Below are 21,067 nucleotides of genomic sequence, written 5' to 3'. Positions count from 1 at the left end.
ACCAATAGAAATAAGTTCATCAAAAGACACGTTTATGGCAGCACTATTCTTACTGGCCCCAAATGCCTATTAACAGTAGAATGAATAAGTACTGGTATATTCATACAACAGAATACTGTACGGCAATTAGAATGAAAGATCCACCACCACTGGTTGCAATATGGATGAATCTCATAGCTAAAAAGTACATATTTATGACTCTATTTATGCAAGTTCAAAAACAGGCAAAACTAATTTTTACAATTAAAAGTCAGTATGGTGGTTACCCTTCATTACTTAGAGTAGGACTGCAAGGGGGCTTCTGGTGTCCTGCCTCTATATATGGACAGATATACAAGACACGTCAGTATGCGAAAATTTCTTGAATCTGCATGCTCATCATTTGTACACTTTCCTGTATGCATGTCATACTTTAATAAACAGTTAAATTTTTATCATTTAACTGTTAAAGCCATATATTAATCTTCTACAACAATTTATTTTGTGAGAAACAAGACTTCCTGAGAGTAATTTCAACTGCCTCCTGTTAGCTGGGACTGAATGTATTAAACTTTGTTTCAAAACAGCTTTTTGGACGAGTTAGTACACTGTCTATCCATCCAGTAGCTGAGATGTCCCTGAATGATATCTTAACCAATTTTCGCACTTTTACAGACACTCTTAATAAAAACTCAGTTCAGGGGCCGGCCTGGTGGTGCAGCGGTTAAGTTCGCAGGTTCTGCTTCGGGGGCCTGGGGTTCACCAGTTCGGATCCCGGGTGCGGACATGGCACCGCTTGGCAAGCCATGCTGTGGTAGGCGTCCCACGTATAAAGTGGAGGAAGATGGGTACGGATGTTAGCTCACGGCCAGTCTTCCTCAGCAAAAAGAGGAGGATTGACAGCAGTTAGCGCAGAGCTAATCTTCCTCAAAACAAAAGTAAAAAAAATAAAAATACTCTTAAAACTCAGTTCCTTCATGCTTTAATCACATGTCCATTTATAGCCCATTTCCTCCCTTCCCCACAGAGATCAACAGATTATGGCTTAAGGGACTAGGGAGTGTGGAAAGGGCCCTCTGGGTGGCAGGCATCCCTCTCACGAGGAGTGTGTGCATCCCCATTGCACAGCTGCTTGGGCAGGAGGACCCTGCTGTGGCCTGACCTTCCAGCCTCATCTCAGCTCCTACCAGTCCTCACGCAACAAGGGCCTTCTTGGGATACCAGCCAAAAAGCTCAGGTCTTCTGTAGAGCCCTCCTAAAGCACAGAAGTCACAACTTTCCTGAGTGTCAACTGGCAGGAATTCAGACAGCTCCAGCCGCTCTCCCTCCCTGCCCCATATCCTCTCTCAGTCTCTGTTTCATCTCTACTCAGTCAAGTACAGAGAGTAAGTGTGCTGCCTAACAAGTGACTAAGAATGACTTCTTTCTTGGAAGCACCCTCAATCTATACAAATGCTTCTCTTGGAAAACACTCCCCTTGCTTGGCTGACAGAGGAAGCAGCATCTCACCCTACTGTCCACTGAGAGGGGAGGGAGTCATTTTAAACGCTACCCTTCCCATGTGGTCTTCTCGTACAGACCAGGGCAAGGCTGAGGTAATGTTGCTAGTAGCAGAGACAGCTCTGTGGCCTTTTAAGCCCCCAGGGAGGTATCTGGCCCCAAATGTTGAGGACTCTCATTGCACCACAGGTCACTTTACTCTCAATTTTGGACCCTAATGGCCAATTCCAAACAACAGTGTAAAAAAAAAAAAAAAAAAAATCTACTCAACATCCAGTTACATGAAATGGCTTTCTCTTTTTCAAAGTCTATTTCAAATGCTGTTTCATCTAAAGTGTTTCCTAGTTCCCTAACCAATACAATCCCTCCATCCTTGACCATGTCACAGCACTTTTCCAATAATACCTTATCAATTGAGTATGCAGCTCTGTTACCACTCTCTGCACACCCTGCAATGAAATATTTTGTCACAGCTGGCATACAGCCTTGCAAGTGACTTAACCCAAACATCTGTTCTAATGAAAAAATAAATGGTGCATAACTACCGCGAAGTTAGGTACACCCACATGAAACAAGTCGTCTAAAATTAAATGTGATCTATGCAAAATGAAAACAGTAATGTGAAACACTGTGGTAGGAATATACCATTTTTCAAAAAGTTGTTTTTACATTTGTTATAGTAGACTAGTGGGGAAAAGCACACAGAAAAAAATTACCCATAACAGCTTTACTGTTACATTTGTCTATCATTCCAGTCTTTTTCTGAAAATATATACACACACACACACACACTCTTAAGGCCATACTGTTTTGTACTTTGCTTTCTCCTTTCAGATACTTTCTATGTCATTAAGTAGTCTCCTACAAACATCATATTTTGTGACTGCAGAACATTCCACTGTATGGTTACTTAACTTTCTGTTGTTGCCAAATTTTTCCTAGTTACAACCTGTGATAAACAACCTTCCTCTTAAGTTTTTACAATTCTCATTATTTTCTCATGTAACAAAATCACTTTTGACAAGAAGCTACAAATTCAGGTTATTTCTTAAAGATCTTCATGGAAAACACATACATTCCCAAGTTGACTTGCTCATTAACCACAGGCTGGCTTTTCTGCTGGCCTGGTCTATCAGGACTTCCTGCTGGGAAACCTGGTAAAGCGCTCTCTGCTGCAGGCCAGGCAGCCCTGCTTCCCCACTCAAGACCAGGGGCCCACAGCCCCAAGCTGACATCTCAGGCGGGGATGGGGAGAGAGCTGACCATACAGTGGGGGCCAGGTATACGTGAAAGGCACAGAACACCAGCTACCTTGACTAGAACCTTTTCTACAACCCCTTGAGGTCCCTTAAAACTGCAGTACTGCCTCCTCATCTGAGCCCCAAGAGAACCCTGGGAGGCAGGTGGGGCAGGTCCCATTCTGTTCCACAGCTGAGAACACTGTCTACTCTCTCACTGCCCAAGGTCAACCTGAGAACCTAGGTTTCCCTATCTCTTTGAGGTACTCTTCCCACTATAACTCTTGGATGTGTGCCCCGAGAAGTATCTGAAGAGGCCAAGAAGTCTATACCTTGTGGTTTGGCCAGCCACTCACCTGGGCAGGGTGCAATGGCAACACCTTCAGCAGAGCCTGGCATCTCACCAGCAAGGTGACTGGGCTCCCTGGCCAACTGCAAACGTACACCCCTCAAAGCTTCTCTTCTCTCACTAACCATGGGTTCTTTGTCTTAGTTCAACAACCCAGCATTAACTGAAAAATACTTTGCTAAAAACTATAAGAATTTCCAGCATGTCTGAAGCAACCCAGTGAGATTTAAGCCACTGCTGATTGTCACTGTTACTGGAACATAACTCATGAAATTTTCTCAAAGGAGAAAAACAGAACATGTATGTAGAACCAAGCAGATCTTCTGAATTTTCAACTTGGCCTAAGCTGAAGGAGAGTCAGGGTTAGCTCGTGACTTACTACAATTAACAGAAAATATTACATAAATACTTCTTTGGAAGTTAGAGACAAGACCCCCCCGCCCCCCCGCAGTGGCCCTCTCTCCATCATGCCATTCTCTCATTTACCCTCCAGTACAGTTTAATACAAACAAACTGTACAATTACCACAAGTCAGTCCCTTCACAACGAACCTCTCTCTCGAACATCCCGCTATGTTACATTCACATAATCCTTCGGCCTTGCTGGAATTATTTCCAAGGCCAAGTTAAAAAATAAATAAAAGAATTTATCACTAAAAAACAGCTATTACCAGTTCTCGTTCTGAGAATCTCCATTGCTGCCAAATTTTTTCAAGGTTCATTTAAAAAATTAAAAATATGTTCACTTTCTTTTAAAATAACTCAAACAAAAAACATTCCATCAACATTCTTATAACATGTCGCAACTCCCACAAAAGACCATGGAAACACCGTCAAGGACCTCCAAGCCTCCTCGTGAAGTAGCGTCGTCAGGAGATGCCCTCTCCCTCCACTATTGCGTGGAATATCCTAAGTATCAGGAAAATCAAATGTTTGTTGACTTCGCAGTCATGTTTAAAAGCAATTAAAATATTCAAGAGCTGCACTGCTCAATACAGTAGCCACTAGTCACATGCGGCTAGTAGGCACTTGAAATGTAGTGAGTTCAAATTGAGTTGTGCTGTACATGTAAAATATACACCAGATTTTGAAGTCTTGGTCCTAACAAAAGCATATCTCATTAATAGTTTTTATACCGATAATATGTTGACACAATATTTCGTAAATGCTGGGTTAGAGAAAATAAGTTAATTTCACTTTAACTTTGTTAATGTGGCTACCAGAAAATCTACAATTACATACGCACTCACATTACAATTTTATATCTAAACAATCCTGTCACTTTTTATCTATTCTTTTTACCCAATATTCTTGTGTATCACAAAATAGATTTCCGTATTATAATCAGAGGCAGTCTTCACCCAAAGAGGGCCCCAATCCACAAAGTAAACTACAAAAGGGGCAAGTGTTGCCAGAAATTCAAGGTCATTCTTCACACAGCTTCACAAAGAAGCTGCCTAGAAACAGCTCGGTACACATGCCTGGTGCATCTAAGTTTTCAAATCTAAGTCACCTGGCAAACGATCATGAATTCCTCGATTTATGGGTGTAGTGCAGACTCTACTTAAATCCAGAGAATTATCCAAAATGGCATTTATCCTTCGAAAGATATTGGCATTGCTACATGTGGAGAGCGCAGGTGCCTCCTGGCTGTCCCAGCAGTCTTTCACCCTTCCCGCTTCTTCTTCCTGGACACAGAAAAAAGACATATTTAGGTTTTCTACAACGGCTTTATGATAGAGACGTCATACCCCTTTCTCCCAACCCACCACCATGAGTTAGATAAAGTAACAAGGACTTGGGTTTCTTGTCTATATATCAAAACAGTTAATAAGTGTTTACCATAAGCAAGGTACCCTGAGAGAACTGTAAGAGGGAAAAACACCAAAATATAGGATATTGGCTCAAGAAGCTTCTAATCTAATGGGACACATATAGGAATTAGCATGGCACGGCAGTAGCAGCATGAGCCTTAGAACCAGACATACCTGGTCAAATCTTGGGGTGTTTCTATACAAGAGAATATTATTTGGCAATAAAAAGGAATGAGTACTGATACATGATAAAACATGAATAAACCTCAAAAACATTATGCTAAGTGAAAGAAGCCAGTCATAAGAGAACACATATTATATGAGCCCATTTACACGAAATGTCCAGAACAGGCAAATCCAAAGTAGATTAGCTGCCTTCAACTGCAGAGTGGGGAAGGTGGTTAGGCAGTGGTGGCTAAAGGGTACAAGGTTTCTTTTTGAGATGATGAAAATATTCTAAAATTAGATTATGGTGATGGTTGCAAAACTCAGTAAATACATTAAAAATCATTGAATTGTACATTGAAAGGTGAACTTTATGGTTATGTAAATTATATCTCAATACAGTTGTTTAAAAAAGTTTGGTTCTGGGGCGGGCCCCGTGGCCGAGTGGTTATGTTTGCGCACTCCACTTTGGCGGCCTGGGGTTTCGCTGGTTCGGATCCTGGGCACAGACATGGCACCACTCATCAGGCCACACTGAGGTGGTGTCCCACATGCCACAACTAGAAGGACTCACAACTAAAAAATATACAACTATGTACTGGGGGGATTTGGGGAGAAAAAGAAAAAAAAAGATTGTCAACAGGTGTTAGCTTAGGTGCCAATCTTAAAAAAAAAAAAGTTTGGTTTTGCCATTTATCGGCAGTTACTTAACCTCTGTGCCCCAGTTTCCCCATTTGTGAAATGGGAAAAGACTATGTACCAATCTTTTGATGAAATACATAGGCACTTAGCATGGTGCCTGGCATATGGCAGCTGCTATTTTTACATCTGAAGATACAACTACAGGAGCTGATAAGGTAAGCATGAAGAGTGGTACAAACACCACCCCAGGGAATTGTTTAAATAAGTCATACAATTCTATGTGGTCATGAAAAGTACATACAACTCATGTGAGACATTACTGAATGAAAAAGCACTCCCCAGAGAAGCAATCATGAACTGAGCTCCACACAAAAGCAACCCTTTGGTGTTCTCCATCTCAGTGAGTACCACCACCATGCACCAGGCGCCCTAGATGGAAATTTAGGTACCATTCTTGGCTCTTCCATTTCCCTCACTCACCACGTCCAACGCCTGACATAGTAAGCAATGAAGTACTGGCTGACAGTCTGAATCTCCTAAGGGGAGTCTGAAATAAGTTCTATCACTCCCAGGTACCTTGGAGAAAATAAACAAGAAACAGACCAAGCAAAGAAACTAGCACCTAAGGTCTTAGAGATGGTCACTTCAAAACAAAACCAAAAGAGCCTGTTGTCACTTTGTTTTACCTGTTAAAATCCAGGTAAGCATGAGAATGACCAGAAGCATTTACAGTTTATAAACTCTGCAGGATGGCCTTAAAGGTACAAACTTGAGTCCCATATCACTCTCAAGCTCTTGAAAAGACAAGTACGCTTTGCAAGCCGCGAGGATGACAAGAATACACAGTCCTGCAAGGTCCCTTTCCCAAGCTCTCCAGAGAGGCACCACCGAGAACAGTTAAATTCGCTGACACAAGGCCCTTTTCACAACTTAGATTTCTAAGATGATTCTCAACTTCACTAAGGCAACTTCACAAAAGCTAAGACACAAGCATTTACAATCAATGTGCAGATCTTACGGCCACATGCTTCGTTCATTCACTGCCTAATAAACGTTAGTCTGTCATCCACGGTGAGCACCCTAAGTGCAGACAGATTAGACAGAGACTCAGCCAAAAGAAACCGCTGGAGTCTAGAAAGGGAACTAAGACCCGATCATGCTGTAAACCACCACAACACAAGCTACAACGTGCTGTAAACATACACTGTCCTCCAGGCTGAGGAGGAGGAGAATGTGCCTGGAATGAGGGTAAGAGGAAGGTCTGAAGAACACAGAGAACAGAGGGGCATTATTAAAAATGGCCCAGTGTGGTGGAGCATTAGATACAGGAGAGGAGAGCAGATGGAAAAGCAGGCCTCATATGCCAGGTTAAGGAGACAGAATTATCTTCTACATCAGAGGTTTCCACACTTTAAAAGCCCTCTCTTAATATACAAAAATTAACCTAATTTTTATTTACTATAACAGATGTGCCATATATATGGATTTCCAGACCTGGCCACGCTGAAAGGCAAAATGACAACTGCATGCGAATCTCAGGAGGAGACCACAAGCAGCTATATGAAAAATGGGAGGCAGGAGAACCAGAGAGCAAAGTGCCATAGTAGTCTAGGAGAAAGATGAAGACGCGGGGGCCTTCTGGGAGAAGCTTGTTTCCCTGAGAGGAGCAGAAGGTCTAAGAACCTTATCATCTCAAGCAGCCTGAAAAAACTCAATTTAGAAATATGCCTGGCCAACTCTGTCCCACTCCCAACCCTGCTAGGAACAGACACCATAACCTTTGAACTCAAGGCAAGTGATATCTGGAATGCCTCCCTTCCTCCCCTTCTCTCAAGTACACCAAATCAGAGACTAGAGGACTCGGTGTAAGCAGAACAAAGGTAAACGAAGTCTTCAATTTATACCCCAGACTGCTTAATCACATCAGTAAGTACCAACAGTTTGCCCTGAGTACCCAATTTGAAAGAAAAAAAAAGATCAAAGCCAGCAACGTCAGATGGGGAACAATCTACCACTTTCCTTACGCGTACACAAGGATAAAAGTAATACTACTATCTCATAGGGCTTTTTATGAATTAATACACGTAACACGCTTAGCACAGTACCTGGCACATAATTACGTGCTGAACAAACGAGTGTTGGCTATCAGCAGCATCATTAGTAATATACCAAGGGGTGAGAGGCCATCACAGGGATCCTTGAAGAAAAGAATCTATTTGCTCATTAAAGGAGAAAAGTGTACTAAAGGCCTAGGCCAACTATTCCTTTGAAGACTCCAGGCCCTTCCATGCCTAATCTTCCTAATCATTCGATTCAAAAAGCTTAATTAAAAGACTAAAGACATGATACAAACTGAACTCCCTACAACCTGAAGCTACTATAGAATATAGTGATCCTTTTAAACTCTCTAAGTTAAATGAATTCATAGTTTGTCATCTTCAAAACAGAAACCTTCTATCCACCCCTATACTTACAAATCCATTACTCTGTATATTCTATCTTTGATCAATTTAAAGGTCTGAGACCATACCCACGTTTTACCATAGGGAAAAATAGTTTTTCTTCCTTGGTTATGCCATTATTTCCTGATAGCTTTACTGTTATTTTTGGCATATTTTGCCATAAAGTGAGATCATTTGCAGCTTTTTTTTTTTTTGCTGGGAAACAGTTGCCCTGAGCTAACATCTGTTGCCAATCTTCTTTTTCTTTCTCCCCAAAGCCCCGGAACATAGTTGTATATTCTAGTTATAAGTCCTTCTAGATTTTCTATGGGAGCCACCACCACAGCATGGCTACTGACAGACAAGTGGTACAGTTTCACAACCAGGAATGGAACCTGGGCTGCTGAAGCAGTAAGAGCACCAAACTTTAACCACTAGGCCATCAGGGCTGGCTCTGCAGCATTTTTTCTTTTTTTCTTTTTTGAAATTTACTTGGTCTTTTACTATGCACAGAAAAGTAGGCTTTATGATAGATCAGACTTCTAAGAGAACACAAACTTTAACACAAGAATCATGGATCAACAGGAGGAATTACTTGGAAATTCTAGAAAAGAAAAACCATAATTCTTCCTGTTACTAGCTAAAAAATGGCTCAGGATAAAACTAGTTATACTAGGGGCCAGCCCAGTGGCGCAATGGTTAAGTGCGCACGTTCCGGTTCTCGGCAGCCCAGGGTTTGCCAGTTCGGATCATGGGTGTGGACATGGCACCGCTTGGCAAAAGCCATGCTGTGGTAGGCGTCCCATATATAAAGTAGAGGAAGATGGGCATGGATGTTAGCTCAGGGCCAGTATTCCTCAGCAAAAAGAGGAGGATTGGCAGCAGTTAGCTCAGGGCTAATCTTCCTCAAAAAAAAAAAAAAAACCCCCCCAAAAACCTAGTGAGACATACTTACTGTCAGAAAGAATGGTTCATGAGGAATCTCTGCTAACACCAGCTATTTCACAGTAGATCTCCATTTTTCTCCTCTCAGCAGAGGGGTGCGGACACTCCCACCGTGAAACAGTGGCTTCCTATAGCAATAATCTTCAACTGGGAGGGGGAACGGCAGTGAGAAGGGACTATAGTCTGAAGAAAGCACTCCCCTTTTCCACAAGGGAAGAATCCTCCCCAAAGCCGGGACTCACTGTTCCACAGCAGGAAGAACACAGGCTTTGGAGTACAAATACTAAGTTCACCACTTAAGTATCTTCTTTGGGCCTTGGTTGCCTCAGGTATAAAATGGAGCATCAGCTATTCTGCAGACTTTGTAGTAATGAGAAACACAGAGTGCCTGGATATGCTCAGTAAATAACTTCTTGGTGACAGATGCCCCCAATTCCATATAGTTGATCAAATCATTGCTACGCAGAAGTATGCTTTCAACTTATTCATCCCAGCCAAATTCACCAAGAAGCTTATTTACTTGTTCAGCACATAACTGGAGTTTGTTTTTTTTCCAATTGTGGTTTGAAACTATCACTCATAACTCTTTAAAAGTCTGAATCTACACCATGTAGCTATGTTTGCTAGTTAAGGAATGAGTATAAGTATACCCAAAATTGTATAATTATTTGTATGATAGAACAAATCGAGAACTGCCTAATTTGGAAATCTTGGCCTTGCCTTCAGATACCACACAACCCGGGATCAACATAGTGACAGGATGGCCGTTCCTTGAGGTCAAAATCCTGGTCTGGGGATATTTAATTGTCATAAATGAATGCCAACTCTACCATCTCTGGGTTGATTTTATTCAGTTTGCCTTTAATCAACAACACAATACCTAGACTGCAGACTTCTGAAAAACTATTACTGCTAATCACCTACTATACGTTCACCGAAAGACTGTCTGAAGGGCACAGTTTATCTACTCCTCCAGATGGAGTTTCAAACCCAGGGTCCCTGAATCAGAATCTATGGAGCCCCCAGCAAAACTGTGTTCACACTAAAACTTCACCTGAGAATAAGATTTTCTAATTAATCAGGTACCTTTTAGTTAAAAGCATTGCTCTTGAACATTTAGATTTTGCCTTTAAATTAAGACACAGCAGCAGAAAGTAATATACTTAGAGGCCCCCAAAGAACTGGTTCTGAGATGTACTTTGACAGTCTGCCCTTAGTTTATAGCAAGTAATAATAAAGCTGAAGAAAACCTATGGCATTTATACTCCGGATTTTGAGAAGACTGTGTACTACAATTTTAACAGCCCTTATGTGAACACCCACTTAGAAAAATGTCATTCAAAGAGCGGAAATGCTCCAGTTTCCCCTGAGGAATGGGTATGTTTTCCTTACGTTCTTTATGGAAGAGTGTAAATCTTCTAGCCAAATTTCCGTATTTGCCTTGGTCACCTGCTCACTGCAAGCCAAGTTTTTGGTTGAACTTTAAAGACTCTACAGTTGTTAAGAAATGCTTCTCTATGTTTAACTTTCTCCTTGGTCCTTACTTGTCCATTCTCAACAGCTTTCACCTCAAGTCTTCTGTGCAACAAGGTAAGAAATAATAACTTATTAGGTTGGTCCATACAAAATCATCAAGATTCTATCTTTTGTGACCAACAAACTGGCAGTTTCACATAGTTCAATCTAGTATTTCATAAATACTAAAAACCTGCTAGGTTAGCTGTTGAGATTACAGAGATAGATAAAACATAATCCTCACCCTAGGGAGAATTAAAGTGGGAAAAAGAAATAAATCCAGTTACGTAAGCAGAGATCAATCTAAGTACAAAATGTTACAGAAGAGAGGAGGAAATTAAGGTATCTGGAAGAGTTTGACAATTTAGACTTTTTTTTTTTTTTTAAAGATTTTATTTTTTCCTTTTTCTCCCCAAAGCCCCCCGGTACATAGTTGTATATTCTTCGTTGTGGGTCCTTCTAGTTGTGGCATGTGGGACGCTGCCTCAGCGTGGTTTGATGAGCAGTGCCATGTCCGCGCCCAGGATTCGAACCAACGAAACACTGGGCCGCCTGCAGCGGAGCGCACGAACTTAACCACTCGGCCAGCCCTGACAATTTAGACTTTTAAGCTAGAGAATAATTAAAAGGCAGAATTTCAATAAGCAAGTGTGAGAAAGAGAATAATAGATAAGCAGAGAACAAGCACCGAGTGGATACAGAAAATACTAAACTCAAGGAAAAGAACTGCATTAGGAGGTCTGGGCAGGAACATTCACCAGGAATCAAGGAGATACAGCTGCAGGTCCTTACCAGCAGAAAGAGAAAGTGAACCCATCTCCAGATACAAGATTCAAGATACCACCTCATCTGACTTTCCTCTCTTCTCCACTGGTTCCAGTCTGTAAGTATATTCTCTCATCTTAAAAAACCACCACATCTTCCTTGACTTAAAACATCCTCCCAAACCAGTGCCTTCTTTCTTTTGCTCTACACTAATCTTCTAGAAAATATGCTATCTTTACTTCTTAACCTCCTGTTCATCCTCTCAACCCACAATATCCTGCCAGCAAGACACCCACCCCCAAAAAGACACTACACAACTGCTCCTCAATTAATGACTTCATAGTTGCCAAACACAGCCCAGATTTCAAGTCTATCTTACTTGGCATCTTTGGGGATCTGATCCTCAACGACTCTCCAGTTATTTAATTCAGTACATGTAATGCCCAATATTCTTGTTGCTCTACAAACAGTCTGGAAAAGGAAATACTACAATTTCCAGGACAGGTTTATGAGAACACTAAGGGAATATTTAATTCCAAGACTGCTCAAGAACATCTGGAACACGTGGTCACTATAACTGTAGTTCTTGTCGTATTTACCTATCAAATTGTTAGCTACATGCATTCTTAGCTCTGCATCTGACAGACTGTAAGGTCCTCCAAGGCCTTTACCTAACCAGCACCCAGCATAATAATATCTGCTGCATTTGCAGGCACTCAATATAGATACCAAAGGAAAGGCAGACCCATATCGCACTTTTTTCACTGGTATTTTTACCACTTCAATCACAACCACCATAAATGGTGGTGACTCCTTTCTTAAAGGTTAAGACAAGATCAAAATCAATATTCACTCACCAGTTCTCTCTCTTCTCACTGTCAAAGCTCTAGGCCACTCAAAGTCATTTCAGAATTTGAGGTTTTAAGTTTGGATCACAGACAATTTCACATGAACAAAAAAAAAAGAATCCATAAAAATATAACCTGATGCTTGGGGACCCAAAGATTGCAATTACATTTACTGATTGCGTTCTCATCATATGCCAGGAGCCATTCTGGAGACACAGGATAAATAAGACAGTCCCCGCTCCCGAGGAGTTAGTCTAGTGGGAATACAAGCACATAAATGAGTAAGTTATATGCTATATTGTAAGCCCAATAATAAACGTATATAGAAATAACAAGGGTAGTAGGTAGGTAGAAAGATTAAAAGGTTTTGCCAATCAGGCATAGTAGGGGTGGGGAGGGCATTCTAGGCAAAAAAAAAAAAAATAACAGGTACAAGGGCAAAGAGGTATGCAACAGAGGGATGCTTTTAGGCAAGTAGAAGTACATTATTGCTAGAATTTTAAGTGCAAGGGATGCTATCCTATGACCCAGCAGTCGCACTCACGCTCCGACATGCAAGAGAAACAAACACATACCGCTATACAAAGGCAGCTACAAGAATAATCACAGAAGTTTTACCCATTATAATCAAAATCTGAGCAGCAACGAAACTAATGCTTGTTGTATTAGTGGTCCCCAAGACCACCCCGGGTTTGATGGTTCAACAGCAGGACTCAGCATATGGTTGTACTTAGCACACAGGGCTAAGAGTTATTACAGCCAGAAGATATAGAGTGAAACCAGCAAAGGGAAAAGGTGCACGGGCAAAGTCTGGGGGAAATTTGGCGCAAACTTCCAAGGGTCCTTTCCCAGGGGACTCACACAGGACGTGCTTAATTCCCCCACCAAGTTGTGACAACACGTGTGAAATGTTGCCAACAAGGGAAGCTTGTTAAAACTTGGTGTCCAGGGTTTTTATTAAGGGTTGGTCACTTAGGCAGCCTCTGCCTGGAATATACTGAAATTCCAGACTCCAGGAGGAAAGCAGGTGTTCAGCATAAACAATATTGTTCTATAGTTTAGGAATATAAGTCACTCTTACCAGTTCTGGGAATGGTGGGAACTCAAAGTCCAAGTTCCCAGACACCAACCAAAGGATGGTAGCCAGGCCTGCTACGTTAGCTCTTTCTGAACACCCATAGCAGAAGTATGGATAAACTGTTCACATCTATTAACACCTGTAAGATGGACAGTTCTCATCTGTAATGGGGTACTACACAGCAATAAAAAACTTCTCAACTCCACTGAAACTTGCAGAAATCTCAGATACTAAATTAAGTGGAAAAAAGCCAGACACAAAAGAATATATGCCAGATGATTTCATTCATAAGTTCAAAAACAGCAAAACCAATTGATGACAACAGAAATCAGAATAGTTAACTTGGGGAGGAGAGGTAGAGAGTGGGAAAAGGCACCAGGGAACCTTATGGAGTGTTCTATGTTGATCTGTATGGTAGTTACTTAGATGTATAATAATATATAAATATACAAAAACTGATCAAGCTTTACTATACGTATGTTAACCCTCAATTTTAAGAAAGTTAAAGGCGTAGGCCAGTAGGGCTCAAGCTCGGTCCCAAGCTGAAGCCAGACCATGACCGGCTTTATGAGCTCTCACTAAGGAGCCTAGCCTTGACTCTGTGGCACCAGTTCTCAAAGCGAGGTCTGTGGACCCATGGCGGTCCCCAAGACCCCTTCAGCGGTCCGCAAATCAAAACTGTTTTCATAATTCTAAGATACCAGTTTCTCTTTCTACTATGCTGACATTTGCACTGACAGTACAAAAGCAGTGGGAGTGCGTAACTGGCACCTCAGCAGGAACCAAGGCCCATAAACAGCAGAGGCAGTTACTGTAGTTTCCATGATATGCATTCCCCAAAAAAGCCAGATTCACTTACAAACGTCCTTGACCAAGCAGGAAAAACTACTAAATCGCGACCCTTGAGTACATGCTTTTAACATTCCGTGAGACAAATGGAAGTAAGCCTAAGGCCCACTTGCTTCACATGGAAGTATAATGACTGTTTCAAGGAAAAGCATTTGTGTGATTAAGTCTCAAGAAGAATTAGCCTCTTTTTTTTCCACAAATCTTCTTTACTTGAAAGAAGTGACACACTACGGTTATCAACGGGTATTTGGCAAACATTCTCTTAAAAACAAAGTAAGCCAGCTATTTAAAAAAAAACAAAAAAAAAAATAAGTGTCAGTATTTGCTGCCAATGGTAAAATTTGAACTTTGAAGAAAAAATCTGAATTCTAGAACCCCTTTACTTGCCACCACCTGCAGGCCACATGACACCTTCCTTAATACTTGAAGACTTTTCTGATGAGATTGATGGTGCTATTAACTAGTGTGTCAACACTTGCAGTACTGCATAACTCAGTGAACCAATATTTGTTAAATGATTAAAATATGATGTTACAAAATCAGGCATGGGTAAATGATCCATCCAAAGAGTGCAAGACAGACCAATGCATTTTAACGTAACCGAGTATGAAGAGCATGTCCATGAGGCTTCAGATTCCAGGCACCAACGAACCTTTAAGGAGTTACCACTTGCTGAGTTCAGTGTAGTAGCAAAAAGGAATAGCCACAATTATTTGAAAAGGCTATTAAAATATTCCTCCTTTTTCTAACTACATATATGTGAGGCCAAATTTTCTGTATAGACTTCAACCAAAACAACACATAACAGACTAAATACAGACTCTGAGGGGGAAATCCAGCCATCTTCCATAAAATCAGATACTAAAAAGTTTTGCATAACTGTGAAAATGCTCACTCTTCTCATCCATTTTTTCTTTGTTTTGGAAAATAAAATTCTATGTTAACGTGTAGTGCATTTGTTATTTTAAAGTGATTAATAAACTTACTTTTTCCAGTTTTAATTTCTAACAGGTAAATATTGATAGATACGATCCAAATGCACAAAAGCTCAAGGTCCTCAACAATTTTAAGAGTGTAAAGGAATCCTGAGGTGAAAATGTGTGAGAACCACTGCCTTATGGAGTAGGTGATCAGATCTGTGCTTTTCAGAGATCTTATCGGAACATCTAGGCAGGAACGCAAACGTCAGTAAGATTTGATGGGACACAGTGAACTTGGTAAAACGAATTTCAGAACAGTACGTGTGAGAAGGGAGAGGAGCATCTGACGCCAGACCGAGGATTAAGAGATGACTGAAGAGTGAGGCAGTGAAGATGGGGGGTTACTTTGTACAAAAGATGGATGGGAAAACGAAGGAAAGCCAGTGAGGCTGGCTGCTAGACGTGGAGTTGTATTAAGGATAGGTCTGAAGATGGGAGAGAGGTGATCAGGGTTACAGAGAGAAGAAAGGCGGGGCAGGGACAACTGACCAAGAGGTCCTCAGGCTGTGAGAGAAGATGGACTCCAACTCACAGAACTGCTCCTTGAATAGGAAGAAGGGCATGCCTTGAATACTGGAGACAGAGGACAGTAATGGAAGCCAGGTCTCATCGGAGAGGGCAAGAATAGGGCCTGGATGACCAACTGGACAGAGCCTTCAGTTTCTTTTGTCCCTCATGAGAATTTATGAGGTTGTATCAGTTGCATACCACAAAGTAAAACGTGTGCTTAGAGAAACTTAAAATCTTGCTCAAAGGCAACCAGTTTTAACAGCACACTAGCACTCAAATCAGGATCCCAGACTCCAAATCTCCTTCCTTCTACATCAAGGCAGTCTAAGACACACAGAGGAAGAGAGGAGAGACCAGGTGAAACTGCTCTGACAATACTGAAGTTATACGGACAGTCTCTGACAAGGGCAGGGAAATACTGTTCTCAGGGCTTTATCTGAAACACTCAGAAGCTTTAGCATTAAGAGACCTTCACAAAGTCAGACAAGACAGGGCAATATGAGCAGGAAAAGTAGCAGAATGGCGGAGCTGGCATAATTTCCTGACCAGCAGAGCTAAATTCAGCCCCTTTAAGTCCAAAAATCCAAGGGACATTTTGTGTTTCATCTTAAAACTCCTGTATTTAATCAAGCAACATCTCACTAGTCATTCCCATGGCGGGGCGGCGGGGGGCCAGAGATCTAGGAAAAGGCCATCTCATCCAGAGCTCACCACTCAGCTTGGGAGATAAAACTATCCACTAAGATCCAAAGACCAAGGGTCAGAGGGACATGTCTGGAGCAACAGGACCATTAGTATGGTGGAGCTCCACACAGAGAGGTGGGTGTGAACAGACAAGAACAACTGAAGAGGAAGGTGGAAAAAGCAGATTGAAAACATTCATCCAAGGGAGACCTGAACTAGCGGTAGCAATGGGAATGGAGAAGGAATCAAAGGATACAGGGCCCAAGGGAGACAGACAGATCATATTAAGACTTTACAGTTATACAAACTGGAAGAGGTTTCCAAAGGAAAGCTACAAGTATATATTTACCTAGCATCCTTCTGTACTGGGATCTCTAGTGGTAAAAAAATAAAAACAAAAACACGCAAACACAGTTCTTTCCCGCAGGAGGAAACTAGAGTCTAGCTGGAAAAAAAACAGACAAATTGGGTCGAGGGGATAGAAGTAGATCAGCCCCAGGAGACGAAGAAAGGGAAGAAATTGGTTCTGTTTTTAGCCCTGCTGGGTCTAACATGCCTCAGATAGATATATTCATGCAGTTGGCCAATCAGAACTTTGGGTCTTGAGAACAGGCAGGGCTAAGGAGCTCCACCTAACACTTGATCACACAGGGAGAACAGGTGCGAGAGGAAGACATGGGCCCTCTGTGTCAGAGGACAAGGAGGAGCCAACAGCATGACCCACAGGGAATGTGGTATTCAGGGGGAAGATGAAGCCTGTAAGTGCCAGGACAAGAAAAGCTCTATCAAACAGAAGAAACGAAACAACAGGAAGCCAGAGAGTCTTATGAACCAAGTGGAAATTTTAAGTGAGATAATCAAAGATCAGTATAGCAGAGGTCAAGATGCATGAGTTCTAGAATAACACTAGTCTGGAAATGAAGAGATCTGGGTTCAAGTTCTGGCTCTATCATCCACTCACTGTATCACTTAGAAAACTTAGATCTTAGATTGAAGAAAACTTAGATCACTTTTCATTCTAAGCTTAATTCTCCTTGTCTGTGAAAATAGAGTCAGATCTTATAATATGGGCTTGGTGTCAACTCCAAGTTATACCTGGGAGACAGACAAGTCTCTAACACCTTTGAGCTTCAAAACAATTCCAAAATTACAGCTTAAAAAAAAAAAGTCTCAGGAGAAAGGGTAGACTCAGGAGACAGATGGTGTCAGAGCCAGAAGCCAGGAGTACAAAGGCAGAATGCAAAGAGCACAGGTGTTAAGTAGTAAGAGATTAAGTGTTCTGTCAAAAGACACAAAAAAAACGGAACCTGCCCTTCAAGGCAACTGCTTTCCTCTAACAGAAGAGAGCTCCTCCCACGCCTTTATCAAAGGAGACTTCAGGCCACGGTGCTAAACCTATCAGGAGGTACATATATCAGCATACTATGCAGGCCAAGAATAAAAACCATAACACTATTATAGACAAGTTATTCCCAGAATCAACAACTACATGCAACTGTGACCCATTTTTAGCACACAAATCAGTCTTTAGACCTGCCCTTTGGGGATTCTCCAATTACCTCAAGGAAAGCCATCGCAAAATGCCTTAAAAATCAAAACAAAGCGTGTTAATTCACTATAGTCTAAAAGGATGCCTAGAATTCAAAGGTCATCCATGCCTCAAAGCTCTACCCCATATAGTCAGAAATTCTCCCCCCACGCCTGTGTTCTTTAAAACACTCACACTGTATATTTGGGAGGCAAAATAATCGCTAACAGGAATCTTTCCAAATCCCAAGAATAAAACTCAGTGAAAACTACGTCTACGACGTAAATTTAACACTGTGGAATTTGGATACTGACTTTTCATGAAAAGTCAGATAATTTTCCTATGAAAAATATGAATTGTGCATACATTATGTACCTTTTAGTTCAATCTTTTCAGGCACTTTACTATAACTGAGAAATGCCTTGTTTTGGGGGGGGGGGTCCTATCTTAAATGTAAAAATCTTTCAGCTGTGGAACCTGTGCTTACAGAAGATGACAAGCTCTCATAAGCAGATATAACTAAAAACAGGCTGCAACAATGGCAGGAAAAGAAAACGAAGGACATTGCCAAAGGTGCAATGTGGGGGGCAAAGAAGGGGAGGTCAGCAGGATCCAAAAGGCTTAATAAACACTGAGGGTGCAATCAGCACTTCTTGGTTTTAATTCAAACAACAGATAGAAGCAAAAATTCTTTACGTAACCTCCTCCACTCCAACCTCCAGGTCCAACCCCCTTCCTACCCCTTACTCTCTACCCCGAGGCCTTCTGGCAAGTTCTCCCCAGAGTCAGGACAGCTTACTGCCTGGGAAAAGCAGATTTGCAGAACAGGATGGGATTAGGGCAGCTCTTCCACAGGAGAGAAAATAATGTGATACTTGATCCCACGATCCTTTTGCTGCCTCCACCACTAGCTACTGAAGACAACAGCCTACACATTTAATATCCGTGTTTGGTATGTATTCCTGTCCCAAACTTCAACCCAGAAGTACAAACTGACTAATTTGCCCTTCAAACAAACAGAACAATTTTAGGGATTGGTCACTGAGCCAAGGGACCCGAAACCAATGAATGAGAAAGTTCACATGGATATTACCTAGCATATAAACACTAAAATGCCAGCAGAGAGCTACTTTAGTCCCCTCACCCTTCCCCTCCACCCCAAAATTCAAACATTGAACTCACAGCTGAGTGCTTGGCCCGTAAAGGTTGCTGGAGAAGCAGCTGGGGACAGGTAACATTTTAAGGTTTCCATCTTCCCCAAAACCTCCCAGACCACAGGTAAAAAAGCTATCTAGTTTGTATCTGAGTTTGCATTCTCACAAAAAAACTCCTTCAGCAGAGGCTCTTAATATTCTCTTTACTGCTTTAAGCTTTGAATCTTTCGGGAATCAGATCGAGAAATAAAGGCACACACATCCCTTTACATCTGTTAGAGCGACTGTGCACACTGCTGGAATTCTAAATTTCACCCAGAATGAAACCCCAGCCCCTCCTTCCTGGCGTCGGGCTATTTTGTGCCCTGGGAGCTTATCCCAGAAGATTGTACCACATACTGCTAAAACCCTTATTAATTTTTCCTGGAAATCTACGAGATGGGATTATGGGAATTTTAGCTAAGAGAGAAAAGATGAGATTTAATAAGCCCCATTCTACTCTTAGAGGTCTTATAACAAATTACATAACTTCAAATTTGCCTCGTCTCGGAAAAAAAGTCATTAAAATTTTAACTCCAGAAAAAGTGAAGTCTTCCGTGCAGAGGGATGGGAGGTCACCCCCCAATGGGTGGAGCGTGGTTTCTCCAGACCTCTGGCTCTCTCAGGATCAGCGAACAGCTCTGACACACATCACGGAATGATCGACACAGCACATTCCTCCTCATGGCAACACTGCCGCCCCACCGCTCAGAGACCCACACTGACTCCACAGCAATCAGAGAGTTCCTCCAATGCGGCCAAGGCTCACTTTGCCTATAAATGTGACCAGCCCACTGACCACTACGTTTTCCACAGAATGTACACTACCAATAACCCATTCACCCCTCTGACACACTAGAAAACACATACTATCAGAGGTTGAGCTATGGCACCAGAAAGACCTCGGTTCACACTCGGGTTTTATCACTTAACGGCCTTGTGACTTAATTTCTGAGTGTTTCATCATCTGCAAATAGGGGGAAAAAATCTAAAAGGGATGTTTTAACATCCCAAACTAGCCCTCAGGTAGCATCCGATCTTCAGAGACATGGTACCTTTGCTCCTTAGCGTTTAAAATTTTTTAGTTGCTACATTTAAAAAATAGATTGGCAGCTTAACTAGGAAGAAAGTCAAAGATCCATCCAGTCTGGGCCCACATTTTTGCATGGCAACGACCAGCTCCTGGCTGCTCCCTCCAGAGAGACACAAATTCTGTAGCTCAGTAGGCACCACTCTGCTTTCCTCTCTCTCTCCTCACTTACGTTAGTCAGGCCCCTGCAGAGATAGGGGTTTGCAACCCATTTGAAGAATGAAAAACAAAATAAATAGCTTGCCGTCCGGTGAAAATACTTACTAAGATAGCTATTCTCATTAGCTCCTTAAAAAGCTCGGTGTCTTAGTACTTTGATCAGCTTCCTCCACTTTGCGCGCACGGATGCTGGCGCGTGTACCAGAGGGAAATAAACGACCCGAGTACCATTCCTATACCAAGTGCCTACGGCCCAATCCAAACCCAAATCCTCCCACCACCATTCACACGTGCACCAGTTCTCCAGCCTCCCGCCTGCCGTACAGGGGGCACAACTCCCCTTCCACGCAGGGCGGGGGGGCCGGCTACAAGACAACCTGCGGGAGGGGAAGGCACGACTGCCGTACACATAGGGTCGTCCCTTCCGAATCCTAGCTCTGCAAACTGAGCACGCACTGCCAGGCCACTCAAGTTCAAATGAAATCACCGTGACGAAAAACAAATGCTCCAGCGACGCGCTCTGGGATGCAGCTGGGCTCCGAGCGAGGTCGGCGACAGCCCGGCGGGGAGCCCTGAACGCGCCTGTGCTGAGGGCTGGAGCTCAGGGAGCAGAACCAACTTCCACTCCTCCTCCACCTACGAAAAGCCCAGCCAACCAGGAAATCCACCGGCGCCCCGAGGGCTCCAGGGCTTTGCTCCGCCCGTTTGCATTTGTTTTTATTTTTAACCCGGCCCGTCTCCGCAGTCTCTGAGAGGACCAGAGCCTCCGCGTGGAAACTATCCTCGGTGGGACGCG

The 21,067-nt window shown here is 42.4% G+C and overlaps 1 protein-coding gene and 1 long non-coding RNA gene across 27 annotated transcripts in view; one reads left to right on the top strand and one right to left on the bottom strand.

Moving 5' to 3' along the window:
- Window positions 1-9,772, top strand: part of LOC111770227 (uncharacterized) — a 55,688-nt gene extending 45,916 nt beyond the window's left edge. Inside the window, exon 3 of the long non-coding RNA XR_002803359.2 lies at window positions 7,154-9,772. This is a non-coding gene — a long non-coding RNA (uncharacterized lncRNA). The remainder of the gene's footprint in view (window positions 1-7,153) is intronic.
- Window positions 1-21,067, bottom strand: part of CPEB1 (cytoplasmic polyadenylation element binding protein 1) — a 94,274-nt gene that overhangs the window by 71,568 nt on the left and 1,639 nt on the right. For 18 of the 26 annotated variants that reach the window (XM_070230418.1, XM_023626875.2, XM_070230423.1 and 15 more), the window contains exon 2: window positions 4,579-4,753. The exons of 2 other annotated variants lie outside the window; for them this stretch is intronic. In XM_070230418.1, the coding sequence (XP_070086519.1) occupies window positions 4,579-4,753 (175 nt within the window). Of the gene's footprint in view, window positions 1-4,578; window positions 4,754-20,758; window positions 21,022-21,067 lie in introns of those variants that run through there. 6 more of the 26 variants (XM_070230436.1, XM_070230481.1, XM_023627052.2 and 3 more) reach the window with 5 other exon arrangements.

The sequence above is a fragment of the Equus caballus genome, chromosome 1, assembly GCF_041296265.1.
Source record: "Equus caballus isolate H_3958 breed thoroughbred chromosome 1, TB-T2T, whole genome shotgun sequence".
NCBI lineage: Eukaryota > Metazoa > Chordata > Mammalia > Perissodactyla > Equidae > Equus > Equus caballus.
Note: the sequence above shows the minus strand (reverse complement) of the source record. Positions and strands in the feature narration are given on the sequence as shown.